Here is a 26,157-nt window from a genome sequence, read left to right as displayed (position 1 = left end):
TAAGCTGACCCATGATATCAAATCATTGGATATATGACAGTCACAAATATAACAGTTTCGTAGAAGAGATAGGGAACTTCACCTACAATTTACAACATGTCCATTATAAAACTTGATCTATCACGCAACAAATCCCAAATATATAGTGTGTTTGTGAATAAGCCTTTCGAAGTTAGAATGTATAGAGTTACATACAACACAATATCTTAGCAAGGCAGTTTATAGACAATGCATGTTGTAATTTGAATTTCTAATGTTAACAATTCGTGTTATCTAAAATGTAAATACGTACACATAATTTTTTAACTTGATAAGTTTATAGTAGTTCTTATTACATTGAAGCAATATATTACTTGATAAATATGCGTACTACATTGAATCAACAATTACTTGCAAACTAAAGGGCTTGCAAGCAATGGACAACATCTCCATCCTCTACCTACGCTGGAATTTTAACTGTCCGATAAAGTATGAAAACAAGGATGCAAAAACAATGGGGAAGGCAATGAGAACAACCGCCACAATAGCTAACTGGTCATGGTGAAACCCGAAGTAATCTTCTAAGAAGGCAACAACTGTGTTGGTTTCTCCAAATACCACAATCTTTTTATTTATATCTCCATATTGTGATGTAAGCATACCATTGAGTGACCAAGATGTAGGGGTCAGATAATACATCCAAATCCACCACTTTGGAATTTGCTGCAAGAGTAGAACAATATGATTAGTTCTACTATATCTGCTTTTTAAATCTTAGCGCCACACCTACTCTATGGCCACAATAGAGAGGAGTTTTGTAGCCTTAACTCACCGGTTTAGGAATCAAAAAACCAGCAAAGAGGTTGAATGTTGTGTAGAAGGCTGAGGACAAAATTGCAGCTACCATGAAGTTTGGCGTCAATGACACAAGTAGCATTCCCAAATAGTTGTAGTAGAGCAAGGAACAAAATATTGTATAGAAGTACCAAAAAACCTTATAAGCTGACCCATAATATCCAATCATTGGATAGCTGATCGTCACAAAAATAGCAGTTTCGATGAAGAGATAAGGAATCTCCACTATCACCTACAAAATTAGTATCCACAACTACTAAGCATTGAATATAGCTAAAATTAAAAATAAATAAGAGAAGAAGAAGAAAGAAAGAGGTTCATATCAAGATATTAACTCCGCCTCTCTTTCACTCTCTTCCCTTTTTGGATCAAGCTAGCACAAGTAAACATGTATAAGTAGTTGGAATAGATGAGATAATTTTCTCATGCTATCTCTCTCGAAGATCTAGCAAGAATAAAAAGTACATCAAATTTACATCGTTTGAGATTACTCATAATGCCCTGAAAGCAGCCAATGATAAATTCAATTAGTTCCAAAGAAAATTATACCTGTGCAAGTGAATAAGCCCATGAGGAGTACATCCCTGCAAATATTTCCCGATACATAATAGTTCGCTCTGTTGCAACATATGGTAGAACTGTTGAGCAGTTATTTATGCCCAAGAAGAGCACGGCAACATACATGGAACCAAATATATTGAACAAATTCTGCTGGTTATTCCTAATGGATAAAATAAGAATCAAAATTAGATATTTGCATAACTACAACATCATGCAGAAAATTGTATATCTTATAGATGCAAAATCTTAAGCAAAGAAAAATCTACAACCGTAAGAATAACGCTTATTAGACAAACACTTCATAAAAGAAATTTTGGTTCTACTATCACTTACAATGCGCAAGCTCAATTTAGCCAAGGTATCCGGTAGGTAAGACTAGAAACTTTTAAAATGTAATAAACATTCTATAAAGGTAGTAGAAATCTTAGACATTAAAACTTACAATTTTTTTCCTTCGTCCCAATAAAGAACCCCAAAAATTAAAGCTGTTACAAGGGTATGCATGATACGCATAAGGTTGTATGCAGGACTCCTCCAATAAGCCAAATGCTGTTTCCATAGGCAAGATTTTAATTGTCCCCAACCATTTTGTGAAAAGCGTGTAGGAAAATACAAATCTGTTGACCCAAGAGGTGGACTACTCAACTGCCTTACAAGCTCCATGTTTTTCCTGTAAATGGCATAATATTAGAAATCTCATCAAATTTTAAAATGCCAATGCAGGTCATATGTAGATCATTCATCTTAAGGACAATATTTTGTTCCACAAAATAGATGTTTTTAAGAGAGACTAGCACAACCTTGATACCTTATAACACTAAGGCCACATAAGGAAGGACAAACAAAACACAAGGCCATTCCCCCATGCATTTCAAGAAGGATGAAAAGCAAATGGTTTTTAATTTAATTATCTTTACGTCAAGAAGAAGCTATGGCAGAAATTCCATGGTATCAAAGTTACCAAGTAGAGACATTATTTCACATTATACAGCAACAAAACCAATGACAATTGTAGCTGAACTCAGCAACTCACTCGTATAAAACAGAATCCCTGTACTTCTGTGCAAAATCTACACCAAGTTCTGCTTCTGCGGATATAGAAGTGACCTCTAACATCCATGTTGCTGGATTGTAATTATTTCTAATCTTCGGAACTGCAGGGATACTCTGTCGAAGTAAAAGTTCAGTAACAAGAAGATCAATAAAATTAATTACTCAATAAATAGTATTACTTAAAGAAAATGAAAGTAGGGGGAAAAAAGCAATAGATAAAATGCGTTGCTACATCAAACTGACCTCAAAATATTCTATAACACAAGCCGAATGTTGTCCTAATGATCCCGAGTATATTACATGTCCACCACTTTTTAGAAGAATTAGCTGCATTAGCAAGAAAGGCATGAGATAAGTAACTATTCTAGATTCGATAACAAGAAAATTGTTGCTTATTATCCAACATTAGGGTCTCATATACTCTTTTTGGGTAGTAGGCTGGAATGCATCTCACAAATTTATAATCTGGTTGCTTCTCCTCAGAGTACAATATTTTCTCCATTTCAGTCAAATCTAAAAAACTCCTAGGCCTTTATTTATTCCCTCAGTACAAATGCATGTATTTCTGAGATTAATTAAACTCCTAGGACAAGGTAACAGCTTCTTGGTCTTACAATTTTACTTACCCTTACAATTATAAATTGTTAAAAAAAATTTACCTCATCAAATGCCTCAAATATGTCAATACTTGGCTGGTGGATGGTACAAACAATTGTTCTTCCTGTATCAGCTACATTCTTCACAGCTCGCATAACAATTGCAGCTGCTCTTGCATCCAAACCCGTTGTTGGTTCATCCATGAAGATAATAGACGGGTTAGAAACAAGCTCCACAGCTATTGTAAGCCTCTTGCGCTGCTCATTTGATAGACCATTAATGCCAGGTACGCCTACTAAGGCATCCTTTATTCCATCAAGCTCAATGGTCTCCAAGACTTCATTCACAAATTCCTGCATGAGATGCCATAGTAGTTTTCACAAAATATTATCTCAATGATGAATATAAAATCAAACCTTTGATTCATGTCAGTACATAGAGAACTTACAGCTTTAGTTTTTGACTCTATCTGAGGAGGCAGTCGTAGCCAAGCAGAAAATATCACCGATTCTTCAACTGTGATTTGAGGAGAATGTATGTCTGTTTGGTCACAATAACCCGACACCCTAGCAAACGTCTCTTGAACCTTGGGATACCCTCCAATTTTTATGTGCCCTTCAATATAGCCACTGGTCTTTCTTCCGGCTAAGACATCGAGAAGAGTTGTTTTCCCAGCTCCACTGACACCCATCAATGCTGTAAGAACACCAGGCTTCAATGCACCCGTAATATCAGAAAGAATTTGAAGTTTTTTATTGGTGAATCCCTTTTCTCTCATTTCCCAGAAGCCAAAAAGGAAAAACAATGACAGGAATTAATATGATGTAATGTAAACAGCTGTCAATCCAGCAGCAACCATAACCTTATATGAATTAAATGTAATTACCAAGGGGATGTCAACATAGTATTGCACATCTTGAAACACTACTGTTGAGGGTGTAAATGGTAATACCATTCTACCTGTTAATTGAGACAAGACACTCGTTTAAATGTTGGAGAAATATATGTTTACAGTAATGATCTGAAAAATAAGCAGAAGAACAATAAAATTGATAAAACCTTTATTTGGTTCTATACTACTCTGTGCAGGAGAATTTCCAGACTTTTTTTCTAGACAGGAACCATCACGTGAATCTTCACTTCCCTGTATTTGGGAGAGCTTTTCATGCGAGATAACAGCACGAGATGATCCAGGAGCTAGATGTTTATCAAACGATGATGAATCAAAATCTAGCTATTGTTGCATTTCTGTTTAAGTTAAAATATAATAACAATCAAGAACACAAACTTACACTTCAAGAAAGTTAAGGCCAGGACATATCCAATGTTAAAAACAATTATAAATCCAAATAGGGCACTGAGTGATATCCAATAAAGATATCCATCGAAGTTCAGTCCACGGCTTTCGAGTATTTCTTGCCCTATGGTGGTGTTTGTGGTTAACATCTACAGACAAGAAAGGAAAACAAACTTAGCCAATAAGACCATATATATATTCTTGATGCTAATGAAAAAGTTATTTACAGAAATGGCAAGCTATTGACAGGTTTATACGAGGAGTATTAATGCACATGTCCTACAGCCAAATTAGTTGTTTAGTAGCATGTATAAGCAGACAATTTATTGTATACAATGTTTAATTGTAATTAGATTGTGCACTACTTAGTGCTTAGTGTTTGAAGCCAGCTAAGACATTAGAACTTCAGCTAAGATTCACTATTAAGCAAGAATATTGGTATTCAAGAAAAAACATATTGATCAGAGATGACTGTCTTTCAATGCCGATCTCTTTGGAGGAGCCATACAAATAGTAGGTCTGCCCCTTGCTCATAAGTAGCTGTATTAGCTAAAAATAGACAAAGGATTATTTGTTATGTAATGAGAGACTCACCTTTTGCCATCGTGGGGCAAGAAATTCATTTAAAGAAAGGCCCATTTCTCCATATGTGATAGGAGAAACCCAGAAACCCCACTTCAACCAAACAGGCATAGAAGCTGCAACCAGATGCACAGCTCAGCTCATCCTTTTAATTGATTATATTAGAATGAGATTGGAGAAGAGGTAAGATAACCTTACATTGAGTTATAATGAAGCCAGAGAATACTAACACTATTAATATTGCAAAACTACCAGCTGTCATGGAAGCATTATTGGTCTGGAAGACTGATGCCAGGAAACGGAACATGGATAATGAAGAAAAATGCACTGCAAAAAGAAGAATGAACTGACGGAAGAACCTGAGCACACAGAAAACGATCAAAGATTCGTAACTAAAAATAATGAGACTTCTTGAGCAAAAGAATGTACTAATATAAAATGCTTTTTTGAGGTTATAGCACTTGAGAAGCTTTGGATATGCAATTGCTAGTTGATGAACCAAAATAGGGGGAAATGCAATAATAAATCTACATATTTTCATGTCAACCTCACCTTTCGGCTTCAGGGCTATATCCAATAACATAATAAGTAAGACATGTCCAAACTAGAGATTCCACAAATGAAATTGGAACCTTTAAAATACTTGATGGAATTGCATATGCCCAAGCTGGGTAAAAACAAAATGTTTTTTGCTTGTAGAAGACTTCAAGCCTTTGAATAGTCATGGACAACTCTGGAATTCCATCAACAAGAAGGATGATAAGAGCATAAAACAGGGAACCCATATAGTAATTTGCATGAAGAATATCAATATCCATCCGGGTCCGTAAAAATACAGTCATCGTGATACATGCAGTGATGACAAGCTGCAGATAGAAAAGAAAAGGAAAACATATTTTCAGATTAATAGGTTTACCTCCCCACCAGGTGGCTGTCCAAAAGAAGAAAAAAAAAGAATGAGAAACAAACGCCAAAGTATGAATCTTCACCTGAGTTGTTTTGAATATATAGATGAAAGAATTCCTTTTCATGAGAAGATACTCCCTTGAAGCACATATTCTAAATAGTTCCCATTTAGAAAGAGAATACACACTAAAAGAAAGAGCATCTTGATGGCTTTGGGATTTATCATATGTTTCTGAAAGCTCTTCATCTAGCTTCTTTCCATAAGGAGATTCCTTGAACTTCCTAGAGAACATATCAACTGAAACATAACTGTAGGGTACTTCCATTTGATACCAGTACTGTGCTTGATCTTTCCTAGAGATAACCTGCATAAAGAAGGGATGAAGTAGTTCTTTCAAACAAAAATTTTTTTTTAAAAAAAGACGAGTATAGGCTTCTATTCACTTGCCTCTTGGACAAACTCAGCAACCCCTTTCCTCTCAGGACACCTAAAACCACAATCCTCAAAAAAATTCAGAACATGATCACGTGGACCATGATACGCAATCTTCCCTTCTGACATTAAAATAAGGTCATCAAAAATATCAAAGGTTTCTGGTGCTGGCTGAAGAAGTGAAACAAGTACAGTAGCATCTGTGATATGCACCAGCTGCTGAAGACATGTAACAATTTGAAATGCAGTGGAACTGTCTAATCCATTCGTTATTTCATCCATAAACAAGGCTTTTGTAGGTCCTACAATCATCTCCCCTGCCAAAATTTAATTTGATTCCTGTGGTCAAAATTCTTATCGGAAACTGGGTTTAGTTCTCTCTATAACTAAAACTACTAGATAGCAGAACAGCTATCAGTCTTCTATTCAAATTACCTGTTGTCAATCTCTTTTTCTGACCTCCAGAGATACCTCTTCTCATGGCATCTCCAACTAGAGTGTCGGCACAGATATCAAGTCCAAGGATCTGAGAAGCCACGGCAGCAACATATATAAACTGGTAAGGCAAATATCAATTACAGAATACATGTTTACTTTCAGCTCTGTTAAAAAAGAATGACCTTTAGTATATAGTCTGTTTGAAGGTTTCCTTTTAGTCCTTTGGCTGAAATTGCCTGTCAGAACAAATAGCATAATCAATATTACAACATCTAATCTCATGAATACCATTAAGAGTAGGAACAAAATAATATCAACATGACTGTGTAGTGAAGTATTAAATAGACTTGCATAAGAATTATAGTATTTCAAGTATTCCATTTGACATCAATCAATAAATATACAAAATATACTCTTCTGTACATTGATTTATATCAACTCACATTATAATGCACACATGTAACCCATGCTGCTATAGAACATATTCTAATGAAAACATTCAAATGCATTGAGTGAAAACTTTAAATTACCAACAACAAAAAAAATAGGCCTGTTGATTCTTATTTATAGTTTGATTTAAAATCCAAAATGAAAATCATAATAGAATTACATAGATCAGATGCGAAATACACATAACATTATGAAGTAAGAATCTAAATTTAAAAGGAAACTAAATTGACGTCATATTTTTGTCATTCCAAAAGCAATATAATATTGCACAATCAGAATCCTACACATTTCAATGTCTTTTGCTAATAATATGATTGTTTCCATCATTTTAGCAAAAATGTTTTCTCGTGTAGTTTTATGGGATTTGTTTCCAAGTTTGTTGTTAAAAACTAGGATAAGCAAGTTAACCTTTGATGTTGATTTTCATGTAGCAAAATCAGTTGGCTTCTCCTTATAATACATATAGAGAACAAAAACTCAGCCATGCTACAGAAGTACATATGACTACACAAACATGAAGGAAAAGAAGACGGGAGATGCAACAGGTACCTTCATGTAAGTGTCTATATCTGGATCAGGAATAATTCCAGCTTCCTTCTCCCTTTTACTGACCTCCACCATAATATCTTCATTAGGCCAACAACCAATGGTGCTGTTATTATTGTCACTGTTGTGCAGTGAAGGGACATCATAACTAAATCATCTATAATGTGAACACTAAGGAATGCTTACCTGCTCGGCTTCCAACACCCTGACAACGCGCTGAAAAATCTAGTATTTCCCTGACAGTCATGTCTGAAATGTGCTTGTCATTTTGACTAATATAAGCTGAAGTCTTTTGAGGGACAAACTCTTCTAGCTTGTATCCATTATAAGTAATCTCCCCAGTAATCTATTGGAAAAAAAAAAATAGATAAATAATACAGCACTTGCGAACAGACTAAAGTACATCCCATCGAAAAAGTTAACAGCTCAAAAAATCTATTCATTTTTATGCGCATTTTTAATTTTAAGGCAAGGGGATAAGCATATTTCAATTTTAAAAATTTAAGTTTCCAGGATGTAGATAGGTTTAGCTTTGAGATTCTCTTGATTTTTATATCTTCATTCTGATGGTTTATATAGTCATTTTCAGTATTGTGAAAGTGTGAAACCTTGAGAGATTGGTTTAGAGTTCCTGACAGAGCCTTCAAAAGGGAGGTCTTCCCACAACCCGGGGGACCAAGCAGTAGAGTTATCCTACAAGAAAGGTAAAACAATGTAAATACACTTCTTTCAACTTCTTTATTTCTATAAAAAAATTCCCATATGGCTTTTTATGAACGAGAACATGTCAATTGAGGAGGCAATAGAGTATGATTTTTAGATTGATAGAAAAGATTACAAATTTCCTGCCCAGATTAGTGTTGGAAGATTCATAGCTGACCACAAAGTTTTGGGACTCTAATGTAGTTGTTATTGTTCTTGTTGTTTTATACAAGAAAGTGCAAATTGAAGGGATAATATTCCCAGTCCAAAGCATCATAAATTATGAGGGTAGTATATCAATGAAGATCACAAATATCAAAGTATTATAACCTTCCCAAGTGAAAGTTCTGCAATGAAAATATCCAATTTTATCATTAAAATAAATACCATTTCGAAGATTTATGGACAAGCCAACAAAGTGATGAACCTAAATTTAAGTATATCTATAATTCTATTCATCCATGTGCTGATATGCACCATAGAAACAGTAAATACATATTTAACTTTTTTTTATCCAGTAAAAGAGATCCATTGGACTTTAACTATTGCAATTTCCTTTACCAAAAATCTTTCAGGTTTTTTTCCTTTTCAATTAATGATTATGTTTATTATGTATGTTAATGGGCATTCAAGAAAAAAATCAACTTGAAGTGCAGCTAAGATGAACAGGGTGACATGTACAAGAAATGATAGTACACAACATGACTGCATCCATGATAAGTTTGAGATAGCAATTAGCAGCAAGATGAAAGCTCAAAGACAATTGAATCAGAGGGGAAAAGATGGGAATGAATACTAACGAGAAATGATATATCCAAGTTCAAGGGACTACAATGACAACTGAAAAGGCTGAAACATAATTTTGTTCTTAAAATGTTGGTTTAATTTTGATTTTTTTCCCCCAAAATTTAGAAAGTTTCATCTTGCAAGTCCTTCGAAAATATATTTTAGCAGATTAAAAAGGGTTTAGCTTGAATAAACCAAACATTGTCAAGTATTAAATGTTCAAACTCAGCTCATCAACAAAAGTAAAATGTTCAAACTTGGTTCAAGCTCAAACCAAGCCTATAAAGAATGTTTGAACTCGAGCTTATCAAAATGTCTAAAAGCTAAAGCTCAACTTGTTCAACATAATTCATTATTCAAGCCAATCTCAAGCTCAATATAAAGATCTTGAGCTTAAGATCCTACACAAATACATTATCACACCTATTTTAAGCATATTCTCATGCCTATTTGATTTGGAAGAGTGTTCTCTCAACTCCCAATGAATGGAAAAACTTACTATGATATGAATCTATTTTTCAAGCCCATATAAAACTTATTAATAAGCCCACAAACGAGCCTAGGCACGACTTGTTTTTTATCAAGCCTTGTTGATCACGAGCCTATTCATTAACCCTTTTCTTTTTTTTTTTCTTTTTTTGCTTGGGCTCTACTCATTTATAGCCCTACTGCCTAGTTTAAAGCTTACAAGGAAGACAAAAATGTATGTAAGGTGACAGAAGATAGCCATATCATATGCTTTATAAATTCCTTTTTCAATATGGCTATCAATTTATGGGTCATGCGAACGAGTGCCTTTAGAGCATTGGTTAACAATCCATTTTAGAAAAGTTTTGACACAATTTTTATGGGAAATGAAAAAAACTGTCAAAATATTAATTGTTTTTTTTTCTTTTTCCATAAAAATTTTCTTTGAATGGATTATTAACTAATGTCCTAAGAGCATTCGTTAACATTTCCCTTAATTTATTAGGTATAAGGTCTTTTTTTTTTTTTGAGAAAAAAAAATTTACTAGTTAAGTTTCAAGAAGGTTAAAATTCTAATCCAACTATGGTTTATTTCAGCTAAACTCTATTAGCTAAGTTTCAAAAAATTTAAAATTTTATTTCAATAAAATTTTGAGATTTTAAAATAAAATTTAAAATTTGTTTCAATTATTTTGATAATTTATCATAATATTTTAATTTAATATAATATAATTTACATTAAATATCATCCTTATATCAAGTAGCTTAATATATGTTTGTATTTCGATAATTTAATCTAGATGAAACTCTATTTTAAAATTTCAAGTTACTCACTAAAATCTTGTTACTATTTTAAAATCAATTATCTTTTACATAGAATTTTTAACTAATCTATACACCGCACATATATACTACTAGTATATTGAATAAAAGACTATAAAACCTAAATCATAAAATTGACTCAAAAAAAGGCATAAAGTTACCTTCCAGGCTTTATGATACCACTAACTTCGTTAATTATGCTTATCTTAGCCAGTCGTGACTTCGAACTTGGGAGTTTAGTGAATACCTATTAAGAAAGAAGGAAAGAAAAAATACTTGTTATAAAATAACTGGAAAAAATAAAGTAAAATTTTTAAATTTTTTTTTTTTTATATATAGTAGATAATATAAACATTTTATATCTGTAATAAATTATAGTTTATTCAATTCAAGAAGATTCTCAAAATCTAGGTTTCTCGGTTAGGTTAATTGTCAACTGTCTTACCCCAAAAAAAAAAAATAAAAAATTGTCAAATGTCAGATAGCCACATCAGAGTACAGACAATTTGCATAATTGTATGCATTTTCCCGTGCATCTGCACTATTTTTTTTGCTCATCGGTCCTAACTCTTAATCCATTTTTCTTTGCTAATTGGCCATATTCATACTGTAGGTAGTCCAGAATCCATTGACAAAATAGTATCTGATCAAGCTCTGAATAGTAAATACTCTTAAAAAGAAAGTACTTACCGAAAGCATGTTTTTAAAAGAATTCCATAGAGTTGGTAATGGTTTGCCATGAACCACCTCACACTCTGCCTCCACACGCAGATTTTTGTATCTCACCTCCACAGTGGGCAATTCTACACCAACTCTGCAAATACAGTTCAGTTTCAACAAAATGAATCCTTCATATATACAAGAACAAAAGTATAAATGAATACATGAAAAGAAGTGCAATATATACATTAATTAGCTCGTTGAGCAATGAAAAATAATCCTAAGAGCAATTAATAGCAGCAATAATGAATAGTAGTATGAATGTTCGTATCTTGAAATGCAAGTTTTTTGTTTCTCTAATCTCTTTGTATGACTTACTATGGCATCAATTCCATTCAAATATGATTCTACATACGAGTTTCTTGTATGTACTTGCACATGATTTTTACTAGGAAAAATAGCAGCATGATATACCAATTAATGTTCAAATACTGCATAGTACGAATGTTCATATTGCAATGCAAGTTTTTGTTTCTCTATATATGTATGATTTACTATGGCATCAATTCCATTCACAATGATTCTACATTCATATCTTGCATGTATGATTTTTTACTAGAAAAAAGTAAACAAGAAAGTAGAAGGCTCAATTACTTGTCTATCCGGTTTCTAATTTTTCTCAATAAGCGAAGGTTGTCGTGCTCGATGTGCTTGATGAGCTTCTCTATGAAGACATGCCGTTCTTGAGCTCCAAGCTTGGTAACATCAATAACCCTTTTTTCTTTAGTATCATTAGCACCAACATCATCACCATCCTCATCAAATAAGGATGATCTGAGCCGCTCAAATGTTGGCAATCTCTCAATGGCAGCCCACTGCAATGCATATACAGCATCAGCATCAACATCACCACCCTTTGTAGAACTCAATCCTGAAGCACTGCTTCGGAAACTTGAGGAACGACGCTGAAAAGATGATCTAATGCTTCTTCCTATCTCTGCCAACTCAATTCTCAGTGACTCTATATCATCTGTACCAATCATCTGAGCCATTTTCGTTGAACTTGGAGAGCCTCAACTTGCAAGAAAAAGGGTAGAAAGAGCTGTGTATATGTATGTATAAACTTTGCTTATGTTCAACTGATGAAGTCACACTTATTCATAATAGCAAGTAAATTAATACTTAACTTAATGCCGCAAACTATGGAGTTGACGTAGGCTAATTCTTTATCTTTTCCATCTGTATTACTATTGTCTTTTACAAATGTCCATTAATTATCCAATAAGGTGTGGAAAAAGAATCATTGTACGTATGTTTGTCCAAGTTTGATCCCAACACGATTTACTACTAAAATTTCATATATTTATACTGTACCAAATTGTGTTGGGTATATCACTATGAGTGGCATCGTCATATAGGGTGTTAGTTCGTAGTTTGTGCTCTCTAACATGAGCTCTCATAGATGGCGTATGATTGATATACGTACAAAGTAAAAAAGTCCATATGAAATTATATGGTAGTTAGTAAAGACTTGTTCTTGGCCCGAAAAGAGAATGATGGTGAAACCCACAAAGAGGCAATAACTCACATTCAAAAGGAAGATTGTTGTGTGTGTGCGCGCGCGCACGAGAGAGAGAGAGTAGAAGTCAAACTAAAGGAAAAGTAAAGATATTGAAAATTTGATATAACTTAGTTGGACTATAAATTAACGGAGCATCTCCAATAATCTAGCTAAACCCAAAATACTCTTTACAGGATAGAGTGAAACCATAAAACATTGCCCCAACAATCTCTCTAAGCATGAAGGGTTACTGTAGTTTAGCAATGAAGTTTTTTTTTCATTAGAAAATTCCAATAGCTAAATATTTTGTCAATACTTTCTCTTTCTTCTTTGATTTCATTCAAAGAAAGAATAAAGAATGAATGGAAAAAAAAAATATTTGTATGGGACAGAGAAAGAATATAGAGTCTATTAGAAAGTGTATTTAAAATAATCAGTAGGTAAAAGATAAATGTAACTATTCATTCTTCAAATAATACAAAAATTTGGAGAAACTGCTAAAAATGCTTAGGGGCACATAGGTTGATAAAATCATAATTATCCAAATTGTACCAAACCAACAATTAAACTCTCAAATTATAAACAATACAAAATTCAAGGTTGGTATGAAAAGAATATCGAATTTGCAAGGAAACCAATTAAACCATGAAAAATCGACAATTTTATAGAAAAATATCATTTCAATATATAAAATATTAAAATCTATCTTTATATAAGTTTTTGAATAATAATATTCTATTAGTTTCAATATTTAGTATCCTTGCAAATTTATATTTTTTAAATTGGACATCATCTCATATTTTATATTTTATTGTCTTTTTTAATGTATTTTTGAACTTATTTATGAATAAATTTTAAAAATATATGAATTATTAATCTCGTGATTGAACCAATGACCTAAAACCAGTAAATCAGTAACTATTGATAAAAGCACATATGCCTTAGGATGCAACATTTCCAATGTTGAACATTTGACTCTGTCTATGAGAACTAAGCAAAAGTGAACATTTGACTCTGTCTATGAGAACTAAGCAAAAGTAATATATATATATATATATATATATATATATATATATATATATATATATATATATATACCATAAAGGGGGAAGGACGACAGCGCAGAAGGCGGAAGCACAACAGATAGCAGATATATGGATTAATTCAAAGTAAATAATAATTGAAAGTAAGGCGGTAGAACCAGCCAAGTAGTTGTATATCAAAATAATTCAAAGTATTGAAAACAGCAGTTGTTTATTGAATATACATCAAAGTACTTACAGTAGTAGTAGCAACAAGATTACAGTGATCAACAGGTTGGGTAATCAACAGGTTGGGTAAATAGTACAAGGCTTGAAAGCTAGTTCTGGTTCCTAGTTACAAGCTTTGTAGTGAGATATCTTGATCTAAGGAGGTCCTAGAGAGTTCTAAGGGAAGTCCTAGAAAAAGATTCTGAGTTTAACAATAAGGGACAACCCCCCTTATATAAGTGAATAAAGTAGTAAACAGTACAAAGTAAATAATGACATTTTATTATTCGCATCAGGACCCGTGAGGGGCAAAAGGAGTGCAATATCTGGAAGGAATCAAATCGGCTTTTGAGATCGAAAGTAAGATGGCTGGTAGTGCCAAAAGTATCAGCAGAATAATTTTGTCTTGAGTCTTGGAATAGTCAACAATGGGTCATTATTGTCAGGAAAGTATTGTCGACAAACAGTAACATCATCTAGCTGGATCAATATGCTTCTAAGTAGATGCTGTATCAGACAGGTAACCAGCATAAGGGTCTCCTGGAAACGGATCCCATGGGGGATCATCATTGCATTCATGTTCATGATAAGTTGAATATTGGTTACAGAAACCACAATACATTAATGGTTCGTGAATAGGATCTCTTGTGAGGAATATTCTTGGGTCATCATGTTCTACCCATTGTAAGTGCCGGACCGCAGAAATATATGGTTTGTTAACAAAAACATAAATTCTATTTGTATAGCCAAAGAAATGGTAGTCTTTCCATAATTCTTCAGAGACATCAATAATTTGATTATTAAAGTAACTTCTCCAACATTCAACAAGAGCATAAGGATGTTTATGGGAAACATAAGCATTGCCTTCATACCATTGGCCTTGGTGAGTATATCTGTTAATAAGAACAAGATGCTTGGAAGGTTGAACATTCATCCAATTATTCTTTTCCCATTTGGGTAAAGTACTCCAACATCGGATTGAAACATAAGGGGTTGCTGCAACATCTGCAACAGCTTTTTGGATAATATTAGGGAATTGGTTAATTTGATTATGACTCGTTAATTTGATGAGTCTGAAAAAACCAAATTCAAACATTTTAGAAAGCCAAAAAGGATCATCATCAGAACCATCTTTATAATTAATCAAAAGGCCGGGGAAAGGATGGGTTTTTTCATGTACTCTGAGACTGCTCCCAAAGTATTTTCCCCATTTCTTTTTCAGGTAGCCTCTGTTTGGGCCATCAGGTTCAACAATGGTAGGAGCAATTGAAACAAGAGTTTTGAAATGTTTTAACCAAAGATCAAGATCTTTAGTCATAGCCTTGCTTTCAAAAATACAAGTTTGTACTTCTGGAGGCAAGTTGGCAACAACACTTTTAAGCAAAGATTGATTTTTTAAACTCAATCTAGCAAAATCAGTACCCATTATAGTCTTTCTATCCATTGAATGGATTTCCTCTTTGCCAAAGAGTTGACTAATCATGTGTGATTCACCATGATGGTTTTGAGCGTAAATAAGGCAATTAAAAAGTTGGTCGGCAAGGGCTGCATTTTCAGTATTAGGGTCAATAATTTGGGTAGTAAGGTTAACAAGATGAATTTCAAGTGCTCTCATGGTTTTGTTGAATAGTTTGTGGTGGTCTGAAGAATAGGCAGCTTGAAGATTGTCTAGAATGAATTTAATAGAATCTGGTAATTCACTATAGATTCCATTATGGAATTGCAAGTCTGTGTTCAATACTTCCTGTAAAGTTAACATGATATCACCACTGGAATATGTCACCTCTGCCGGGACAAATTCCTGAAGGGATGTTGCATTACTGGATTTTACTCCAGAAGATGCGCCTTCATGCATTACAAAAGGGTATCCCGCTGGGAACCTTTCTTCTTGAGGAAAGTCCTGAGCAGGTGCTTTCCCCTTGTCCCTCTTCTCTGCCGAAGAAGTCATAATATTCCACTTAGTAGTGGTAGTATTAAATCTTATTTTGTCCTGCCAAGTAAGGGAGAGGATGTTAAGCCAGTTGGCCATAGTTAATAGTATAATAGAATATTTTTTTGAAAAGTGTGAGTCAATAGTATCAATAAAATTCTTTTGAAAAGTATGTTTTAAAAACCAAAGTTTAATAAAAATATGTAATAGTTGTGCCGGACAATGAATACTAGGATGACCATGATTGTGTTTGGGAATAAGGTGAAAAGGGTGATGGAGAACATTATTGTAGTAGGATAGGTGATGGGAATCATTGTTGTAGTAGGATATCATTCTACGGAGGATTATGAACCAAAGGAAACACTTGGTCAAAAGTCTCATGCAAGAAAGACTTTCATGAGTTTTAGCATTCGTAGGAATTATATGAAAAGCTTTGGTGAAGATATGCCTTTCACTAAAGATTTTGTCATCATGTAAGTGGTCAACAAGAGAGATATCCATATTATCATAGTATCTATCATTCATCAGGACATTGTGACTATCGGCAATAATTGTTAGCAACAATTGAGTAGAGTTATCCTTTTGTTTAATAAAGTTAAGACGTTTAATATGGGTTTCACACTTTGTACAAAATTTAAATTTTACTTTTTATCCAAAGGGATCAGTAGTAATTCCATCATTCTCAGTAATGAAAGGATACAAAGAGTTAATAAAAGGCAAACCAAGAATCACTTTATCAGTCATGTTTTTAACAAGTACAGAGGGGATCTTAAAGCAAACATCATCATGGCAAACATGAGCATTATTTAATTCATATTCTATTTTCATTGTAGTTCCATTAGCAGAAACTAATCTTTCAGTAGATTTTTCAAACTATTTAGAAGGAATCAGTCCTTCTTGAATACAATTAACATCAGCACCAGAATCAATCATAGCAACAACATCAAAAGCATAATCATGAGCAACAACAATTTTGACTTTAGTGTGCCATTTGGGCAGCATATGTTTAACAAGAGACAATTGATTATCAATCAAATTAATCAAAGTTCGATCAGAAACATCACCAGAAGGAGAAACTTGTTGATCGGATTCATCTCCGTCTTTTTGCTCATCATCATCAGATTGGTGCTTATCCATAGTTTTATCAATTTTTAGAATTAACAATTCTTGTTTAAGATGATCATTATCATGTTTAATAGTTGTAACATCATTTTTTAATTGGATTATTTCTTGTTTAACAGTTTTTATCTCATGTTGAAGATCATTAACAGTTATCTCATTTGATTTATTTTTATTAAATCTTTTCAGAGTTTCTTCAAAACTTATCGTAGAATTAGGTCTTTTAACCTTATCTTCTTTTGTTAAGTTTTTCAAAAACTTATCAAGATAATCTTTCTGCAAATTAGGATCTTCAATCTTGCTTATCATTGTCAATAGTAAATCATCATTTTCTTTACTTTTGGTTAACATATTAACAGATTTAATCACATTACAACAAGAATCTCTACAGCCAAGTTTAATATTAGGAGATTTAGAAACATCACTACGGGAGTGGTAATCAGAATCAGATGAGGAGGAAAAATCCTCTTCAAAGGAATCAGTTGAAGCAGCAGATTCAAGAATCTGAAATAATTCATTTTGATCACTATTATTAACGTTCAGCATGTTCAACTTATTTTTCAACTTACCAGGCTTTTGGGTACAGTCTTTACTGAAATGGCCAAATTTGCCACAGTTAAAGCACTTACCTTTACCTGATCTCTGTTTATCATGTTTTCGAAAAGTAGATTTGTTTTTAGCATAAAAATCATTAGGTTTAACAAAGTGGGTTCTGTGTCTTTTATACTTTTTTTGGGAATAACTTTTGTAAACCTTATCATATTTGCTTTTTCCTTTTTCCCTGGAAGGGGCAATAGGAGGTAAACCATATTGTTCACAGAAATTACCCATTTCATATTTAGCTTTCTTTTTATCTTTTAACTGTTGTTTTAACCATTTTTCATCATTGCACATATTAATTCCAATTTTCTTAATAGTGCTGAAAATATCACCATAGGTTAAATTATCAAAGTCAATAGAATCATTTTTACCAATTAATTCATTTTTTACCTTATGAACAAAAATAGGAGGCAACCCGTCAATAAACTTCTCTTTCCACTAAGGCTTTGTAGAGTCCTTTCTGAGCATGACTCTGGAGGTAAATACATCTTGGTACCATCTGTAATCAGACATAGTAGGACATCTCAAATTATTTAAATAATCAGAAATTCGAGACGAAATATTGGAAGGAGTACCAATAAAATGTTTAAGAATGGTGTAAACCAAAGTATTAACACCATCAGGAACACCACGGTTAATATTTTGATCAAAAATAGGCATACCATTAGTATCTCTTTTAACAGCATATTTAATGGATTCTCTGGATTCTTCTGTGAGATGTGAATCCCACCATCCGCGAAGACAACCAGTAAAACCAGATGCAAGCAAATCAACAATATCAGGATGATCAAGACTGTCATGGTTATTTATGTATGCAATACCAACCATAAACATATGAGCCATTTTGTTAATAATTTCTTGTTCAGACAAACCATCAATATTCCATTCATAAAGTTTATCAGCAGAAACAGAAAACTGAGTTTAAGAAGATCTTTCTTCAAACTGTACATCAGGAGGAGTAGGTTTAGTATACCAATTTTTTGTAAAGGATGTGGGGTTGGGTTTTCCAACAAATCTTTTAATTTCTGGTAAACTTATGTCATCATCAAAAGCATTTTTGGAAGATTTTGAAGATAATGAGTCAGAATTTGTGTCGGCATCAGAAACAACTTCTTTCTCATTTCTTGAAATAGCATAAGCAGCGCTTCTAGAAGTAGAACTTTGCTCGGTTTTCACTTTTAAATCAGCAAGCATTTTTTTAATCTTTTCAACAGTTGATCATTGGGAATTAACTAAATCAAAAGTCTTACTCTGAGAAGTTTTAAAATCAATATTTTTTCTTTGACTGGGTAAATCAATCAAAGGTTTCTCAGGTTTTGAAATAGAAGGTTTTTCATCAATTTTTTCTTCAATACGGTCAAGCTGTTGACCAATAATATGCAAAATTTTATTAGTAAAATTGTTTTGTTCAATAATGGCAGAAACAGGAGTTTTATCATCAGCAATTTTGAAAGGGGAGGCTTTCACCTCAGTGCTTTCTTTATCACTTTTGCAAGTAATTAAAACAGTTTCAAGGGGTGAGGGAGTGGATTTAGCAACAGTTCTATCATGTTTAACAAAAGCAGACTTTTTTATTACATTCAAGTAATTGGTATGAACCTCATTTCTTGAAACATAATAATTCTCAAGATAATCAAAAAACAAAATATGTTGTTTTAACAAATTAATTTTTTCTCTCCATTTCCTTTTGATTCTGTCTTTCTCAGACTAAGCAAAAGTACTTTGGTAATATTTTCTTTTATCACGGTTTGCTTTAGAAAAGAATTCATTACTTAAAGCAACCATATCAATTTGAAAAGCAGGGGTTTCAACATCCATATCCATCAAGTTTATCACACGCAAATGTTTAAAAGGAGGAGGAGTTTCAATAGGTGGAAAATCAGATCCAAAAGGAGCTTCAGATTTTGCATCTTCTTCTTCTTCGTGATCATCTTTTGGAAGAGATTCGGGTTTAGTTGAATAATAAGTATTGCTAACTTGGGAATTGTTGCTAGCAACTCCTTTTAGCTTTAAATCAAGTGGTTCAAAATTCTTTTTCAAAAATTCGTCAACATCAGCATTTCTTTTAACAATACTTTCAGATCCAACAAAGGATTTTCTTCCTTCATTGATTCTCAAAGGTTTGTGAGTAGGAAAACATTTGATATCATCAAAAAATATTTTAACAGTTCCATCATAATATTGTGCAATTTTAGTGAGATCAAGTTCATCAAAAACAGGTTTAACAGGTGGTGCAACTTGTTCCAAAGTCCATTCTTTGGGAAGAGTAATATCTTGCCATTGAATCATTTTAGGGACTTGGATCTTAGCATCAGGAGTGGAACATTGAATCAACATAGTTTTTCCAGCAGGATCACGTCCTCTAGACCGAGGAGTTAGCTGGGAATCAAGCAATCTATAAAAAATTCAATAAATAAGAGTAAAAGGTCTACTACCATCATCCATATCATATCCAGAAGTCAATATATTCAAAGTTAAAGCTTTAATAATATTAGGATCATCAAGAGCAAGAGCAAGATCAGGATAACAGTCAAAATAAACAGGACCATCATACAAAGAAGCATTAATCATGCCAAGAATGCTATCATTAAATTTCTTAAATCTAGCATCACGTAAACACATAAGCACAGAAGCATCAATTCCTTTTCTTGTTAAAGGTTTAACAGTAACTTGGACCAAGCCAATGTGTAAATATTTAAGATTTTTCTTGGACAAAAACTCGTTAATATTTTTCTTGGAAAATAAACAACATTTTTCATGAGTTCTAGAAATAGAAAAAGTTTGTTCAACAGTTCGAGCTCTATATTCAGAGAAAATACTTTTTTCAGTCCAATTAAGATCATAAACAGATTTAGTAGAAACTTTAGGAATATTCCATTTTCTAAAATCTGGGTACTCACTTTCTTCAACAGTGTGGTCTTCTTCATTTACAATATCAGGAGGACAACTAGTCCTAGAGCTAACAGAGGAGTTGGATCTCCACATCCTATCAATATCTAACTTAGTTATAACACTCAATTATTATGTTTTTCTCACAACCGTTGCATTTCATAACACATACCGGACATCAACCCTATTCCTCTCACGCCCTCACGCTCTCCTGGCTTCACGGGCCTTACTGTTCGGATCTGGGACTTTTTACAATGGCGGTGGCGCCAACGACGGTGAGATCGACACAACAACAAAGTATCACAAGGTCAGGTAGACACGGACAAAAGATGAAAGACACAACAACACTATCGGCCAAGGAAAGAATGGCTCTGATAGCAGATATATATATATATATATATATATATATATATATATATATATATATATATATATATATATATATTACGTCAAGGAATTTTCTCTCCTAGGCTAAAATAACTATTTGTCAACATAAAAATTAAATAATAATATAATCGTACTACATGGCGTGTCATTTAATTAAATAATTAAATAATAATATTGTTAGTCTCAACATGAGTAAACAAATATTACTTGCTTGACAAGATCCTTTTTATTCATTTTGCAACACTAAGAATAAATAATGCTCCTATCGAAAAAAGAAAAAAAAAAAAAAGAATAATGCACCGTCGCTCCAAACGTAGTCGTTTTTACTTGGTAGGTAAGGAAAATAGTATAATCTTGGTCCAACTTCCCTCTAGTCTCCATCAAAAAAATAAAATAAAATAACTTCTCTATAGTCATCTAGATTTTAGTGCCAGTAACAATTTTGCAATGTTAATTTATCGGGGAAAATATATAATATGACTAGTGATTGCCACATAACTAAAATTGTGATTTCAAATCATGTTTTCAAGTTTGAAATCTAAACTTCAAGTTATGCTTTCATTATTTCAACGTGGTCTACTGCTCAACATTTTTTTACGTAGGTCACATACTGATAAGGTTTGTTTAAAGTTTAGACCCGTTAAAATTTAAAACTTATTACTGTATGAGTTCGTATACTTTTTTCTTTTCCTTGTATTTTTCTTTTGAATAGTTATATATTTTTTGAATTTTTTTAATAACTTATTCTTTAATTATATATCTTTTTTGGTATTTTGGAAGTTTAAGCATCTGAATTTGTAGTCTCTCTCTCTCTCTCTCTCTCTCTCTCTCTCTCACACACACACACACACACACACACACACACACACACACACACACACACACATATATATATATATTATCTGTAATTTTTAGGCTCTGAATTTTTTAATTCATTTCAATAGTTATAGTTATGGATTATTCTTTTGAATGTAGCACATTATTCTCTTATATTTCTCTATTGTTTAGTCATATATATTTTGCTTTGTTTCAATAATTGTAACAAAATTAAAGTCATATAAGAGCAAATCATATAATGGTGTAGTTTCTTAATCAATTTAAGATTTTATAAAATTATTTTAGTCTATCTCACAAACAGGTAGGTTTCCATACATAGTACGGATTAGCGACTAATTTAATTAAATAATAATATTGTTAGTCTCAATTTTGACTATAAAAAACTAAAAACAAATTATGCATGTCATGAGTGAACAAATATTACTTGCTTGACAAGATCCTTCTTATTCATTTTGCAACACTAAGAATGAATAATGCTCCTATCGAAAAAAATAATAATAATAATGCACTGTTGCTCCAAAAGTAGTTGTTTTTATTTAGTAGGTAAGGAAAATAGTATAATACTGGTCCAACTTCTCTCTAGTGTCCATCAAAAAAATAAAATAAAATAACTTCTCTCTAGTCATCTAGATTTTAGTGCCAATAACAATTTTGCAATGTTAATTCATGAGGGAAAATATATATAATATGACTAGTGATCGCCACACAACTAAAGTTGTGATTAAGTCATATTTTCAAGTTTGAAATCTAGACTTCAAGTTCATATTTTTAGTTGTTGCATGTAGTGTCTACACACGTACACACTGTGTGCAACAAGAATTACCCATAATAAATAGTCGTCATTTCAGCCAAAAAAGAAAACTATAAAGTATTGAGCCAAAGCAATAAGGTCAAGAATTGATTTATTTTATATACGAAGGTAAATATATAAAACATGCTAAAGTCACTTTTTCAAATTCAAAATCGTGACTTCAAATCACGATTTTAGTTGTTGCATGTAATACGTGCATGTACAATTTTAGTTGTTACATGTAACTAGTCAACCCTGCGCATTGCGCGTAATAATATTATTAGAGTGGACTCATTAATTTTTTTTTTCTATTTAGACTAATTTAATAAATATTAATATAATTCATAATCATATTTTCATTTATTATAGAGATATTTTCATTTATTATAGAGATAATCACAAATGTAAAATATATGATTTCTATCGTATCAAAACAAAAACAATACAATTTTTTAGGGTAGCAATTTTTGTTCGTGTGTTGGATTCGTGTTGTGTCAACTCGTGAGTATCTGACTATATGAGTCAACACTAACCCAACATATTAAATGAGTCAAGATTCCTTAACCTAACACAACCCATTTATTAAATGGGTCAGTCGTGTTGACATGTTTATCAAATTTTACAAATGAAAAAATATATATTATGAAAAAAAAACAAATAAATATTTTTAATATAAAATTCAAAACTAACGAATAAATGTATCACAAATAATCATTCAACACTAAAGCATATCTCAATATCACAAATAATCAATCACAATATAGCAAAGAAAATAAACCATGTCAAATAAGTTTCATATGTTGAACACTAACTCAACTCATTCATTAAATGAGTCAATCGTGTCAATCCGAATATGATACGAACCTATTAAATCTCAATCCATAATTTACTAATTTCATGTCGTGTCGGGTTTGCAGGTTGCGTCCAATTTTGCCACCCTTACAATTTTTCTCAAGAATTCAAAAAGTAAGTTAGTGAAAATATTAATTTTTTAATAAAAGTTGTTTATAATATTTTGTGTATCATTAAAAAGTATATAAAATTTAGAAAATATTCTTTTAGTTTTAAATTAACAAACGTGCTCAAACCCAATTTTTTCTACCATTCTATTAAAAACACAGAAAAACATATCTAAAATTTAATAAAACTTAACAAAACTAAAATTCAAAAAAAAAAAAAAAGGGGGAAATAAGAGATTGTAACTCTTTTTCCTTAAAGAAAACCAAGAGTACAATTCCAAAGGGGAGAACAGTAGAGAATTTAAAAAAAAAAAGAAGAAGTATTGTGTTAATGATGTTAATCTAATGTAATATCCAATCCAACATGTGAAAACTCAATAGATAAATAATAATTTTAAACACAAAATTAAATTTGTTTTCTTTAAAATCTCATAGAATGCACTAGTATGATAAGGAAGATGAAGAACAATATAAAATATTCGTAAATGCTTAAAAAAATTACTCAAGCATCTAAGAAAATCATATAATAAAGACATGATAATTTGCTACTAATTTGTTAAACAAAATATTTACAAACAGTAAAAGAAAATTGCACAAATACCATTATCTTCAACTGCACTGATTGTTCTACATCAACTTGTTTAGACTATCTTATTGTTTTCCAAATAAAGTAAAACCAGACAACAACACAAAATATGACATATTATAATATGAATTTTCCCCAAATCAGATCAACAACAAACATCATTCATTAACAATATTTAGTGTTGCAAATAAAAAGATAAAAAATTATTTTTAAAAAAAACTTGCATCAAGAAACACATATGAATTAGTCAATAATATGCCAATAAGAGTTACAAAGTACAAACCTCTAAAGGAAGATCCTCCTATGGTTAGTTATCAGGTTGTAACTTTTCTACCATCAAAGATTAAACAAGACATGTAAATGCCTTTTTATAGAAAAATTTTAGAACAATATTTTTTATTATTCATTGATTTCATTTTTCAATTACAAAAAACCAAAAGTAGAGTTTTAAAAAAACACAAAAATTCATTAATCTAAGGTAGAGATGCAAGAAGAATAAAATAAAAACCTTCAAAAAATGAAAAAAAAAATTGAGAGAGAGAGAGATAACCTTTTTTGTATGGGAAAAATATACATAGAATTGGAGAGAGTGGAAAATTTATATTAAAATGATGAGAATAAGAAAATCCAAAATAAAGGAAGATAAATGGGAAAAATAATATTTAAAGTTAAAATCACACAAGAGGAATATATATAGACAACACTTTTGTAATGATTTTCAATTGATTTACTATTTATTTATAACATCAAAATTAAAGTAGATGAATATGTAAAGTTAAAACCGCCTAAAATGAATTTGTAAAACCAATATATTTATATATTTAATATTGTAAAAAAATAAATATGAAAAGGATGAGTAATGTGGCCAATGATATGGCAGATAAGGTAGCTCAATAAGAGCACAGCAACAGTAAATGTTATGCTTCATCTTTTAGGTATATACTAATTAGGGGTGGCAATTCGTGTTCGCAGGTCGGGTTCATGTCATGTCAAGCCATGAGTATTTGGCTAAATGGGTTGACCCAAACCCGACCTTTTTAGTAAACGTGTCAGGAATCCTCATCCCGAACACAACCTGTTTATTAAACAGGTCAACCCGACCTGACATGTTTAACTTGTTTAATTGACAAGTCATATAAAAGTCAATACAAATAACTCGTTTAATAATCTATTTGATTAATAAGTCATACCCAACCTATATAATTTTTATCAAATTCTATATATCTAAAATTAAAATGTAATTACAACCATAAATATAGTAATAAACATATAAAAACAACCATAAATTAAGCAATAATATATATAAATAAATAATAAATAAAAACCTAATAACTTAATAAACTAAAAAACTAATAACTTAATAAGCTAAACAGGTCAAGCGGGTTTGCATGTTGAACACGAACCCGACCTGTTTATTAAACGAGTTAGCCGTGTCAACCCAAATATGACCCAAACTCATTTAGCCACAACCCATGACCTATTTATAAACAGGTTAGTCGTGTCAAGTTCGCGAATTGTGTCAGATTTTGCCACCCCTAAATTACTAATATTATTCTCGTGCAATACACAGCTTAATTAAAATTATATATAAATGAATTGAAACTATACTAATAATTTGTGAGTCATTTTAAAATATATAAATAAAATTTTACTTAAAGTAAATTAACTGTCTCAAGGAGTCACATAACAAAACAAAATTAAAAGAAAGATATTTTAGTACTTTTCTTGAATAACTTCATTATCATCTCCACATATTTTAATTAGTAAAAATAAATATTTTGAAATTTTAGTAAAAATGATTAAGTCCACATATTAATAATAATAAAATAACAACAACAACAACAATAATAATAGTTTCACCAAAACTATTTATATCACCCTATTCTTAATTAATATTTTCCTTTTTTTTTTCTAAAGGAGGCGTGTCACCATTTTGGGCATCCATTACTTTATGGATCTAACTTTTATAAATAAATAAATATATATATATATATATACACACACACATAGAGAGAGAGAGAGAGAGAGAGAGAGAGAGAGAGAGAGAGAGAGAGGTGGTCTCTTTCTTTTAATTAATATATATATAATTAGATGTTTTTCCAAAAAAAAAAACA

At 31.8% G+C, this 26,157-nt stretch overlaps 1 protein-coding gene across 1 annotated transcript; it reads right to left on the bottom strand.

The window, feature by feature from the left end:
- Positions 1–198: 198 nt before the first annotated feature.
- LOC142625691 (pleiotropic drug resistance protein 3-like) lies at positions 199–12,198 on the bottom strand. The gene is made up of 24 exons (XM_075799373.1): positions 11,790–12,198; positions 11,166–11,289; positions 10,637–10,722; positions 8,306–8,390; positions 7,884–8,043; positions 7,701–7,777; positions 6,884–6,937; positions 6,699–6,789; positions 6,279–6,580; positions 5,914–6,195; positions 5,477–5,790; positions 5,123–5,283; positions 4,937–5,040; positions 4,338–4,491; positions 4,105–4,242; positions 3,933–4,005; positions 3,494–3,827; positions 3,108–3,398; positions 2,692–2,775; positions 2,429–2,562; positions 1,838–2,065; positions 1,384–1,555; positions 812–1,066; positions 199–702 (listed from the first exon to the last, which is right to left on the bottom strand). Exons 1-24 carry the CDS (start codon positions 12,185–12,187, stop codon positions 436–438), a joined length of 4,368 nt encoding a protein of 1,455 aa, XP_075655488.1. The 5' UTR covers positions 12,188–12,198; the 3' UTR covers positions 199–435.
- Positions 12,199–26,157: the final 13,959 nt, after the last annotated feature.

This window comes from Castanea sativa, chromosome 2 (assembly GCF_040712315.1).
Source record: "Castanea sativa cultivar Marrone di Chiusa Pesio chromosome 2, ASM4071231v1".
Classification (NCBI taxonomy): domain Eukaryota; kingdom Viridiplantae; phylum Streptophyta; class Magnoliopsida; order Fagales; family Fagaceae; genus Castanea; species Castanea sativa.
This window is presented reverse-complemented; position numbering and strand designations above follow the sequence as displayed.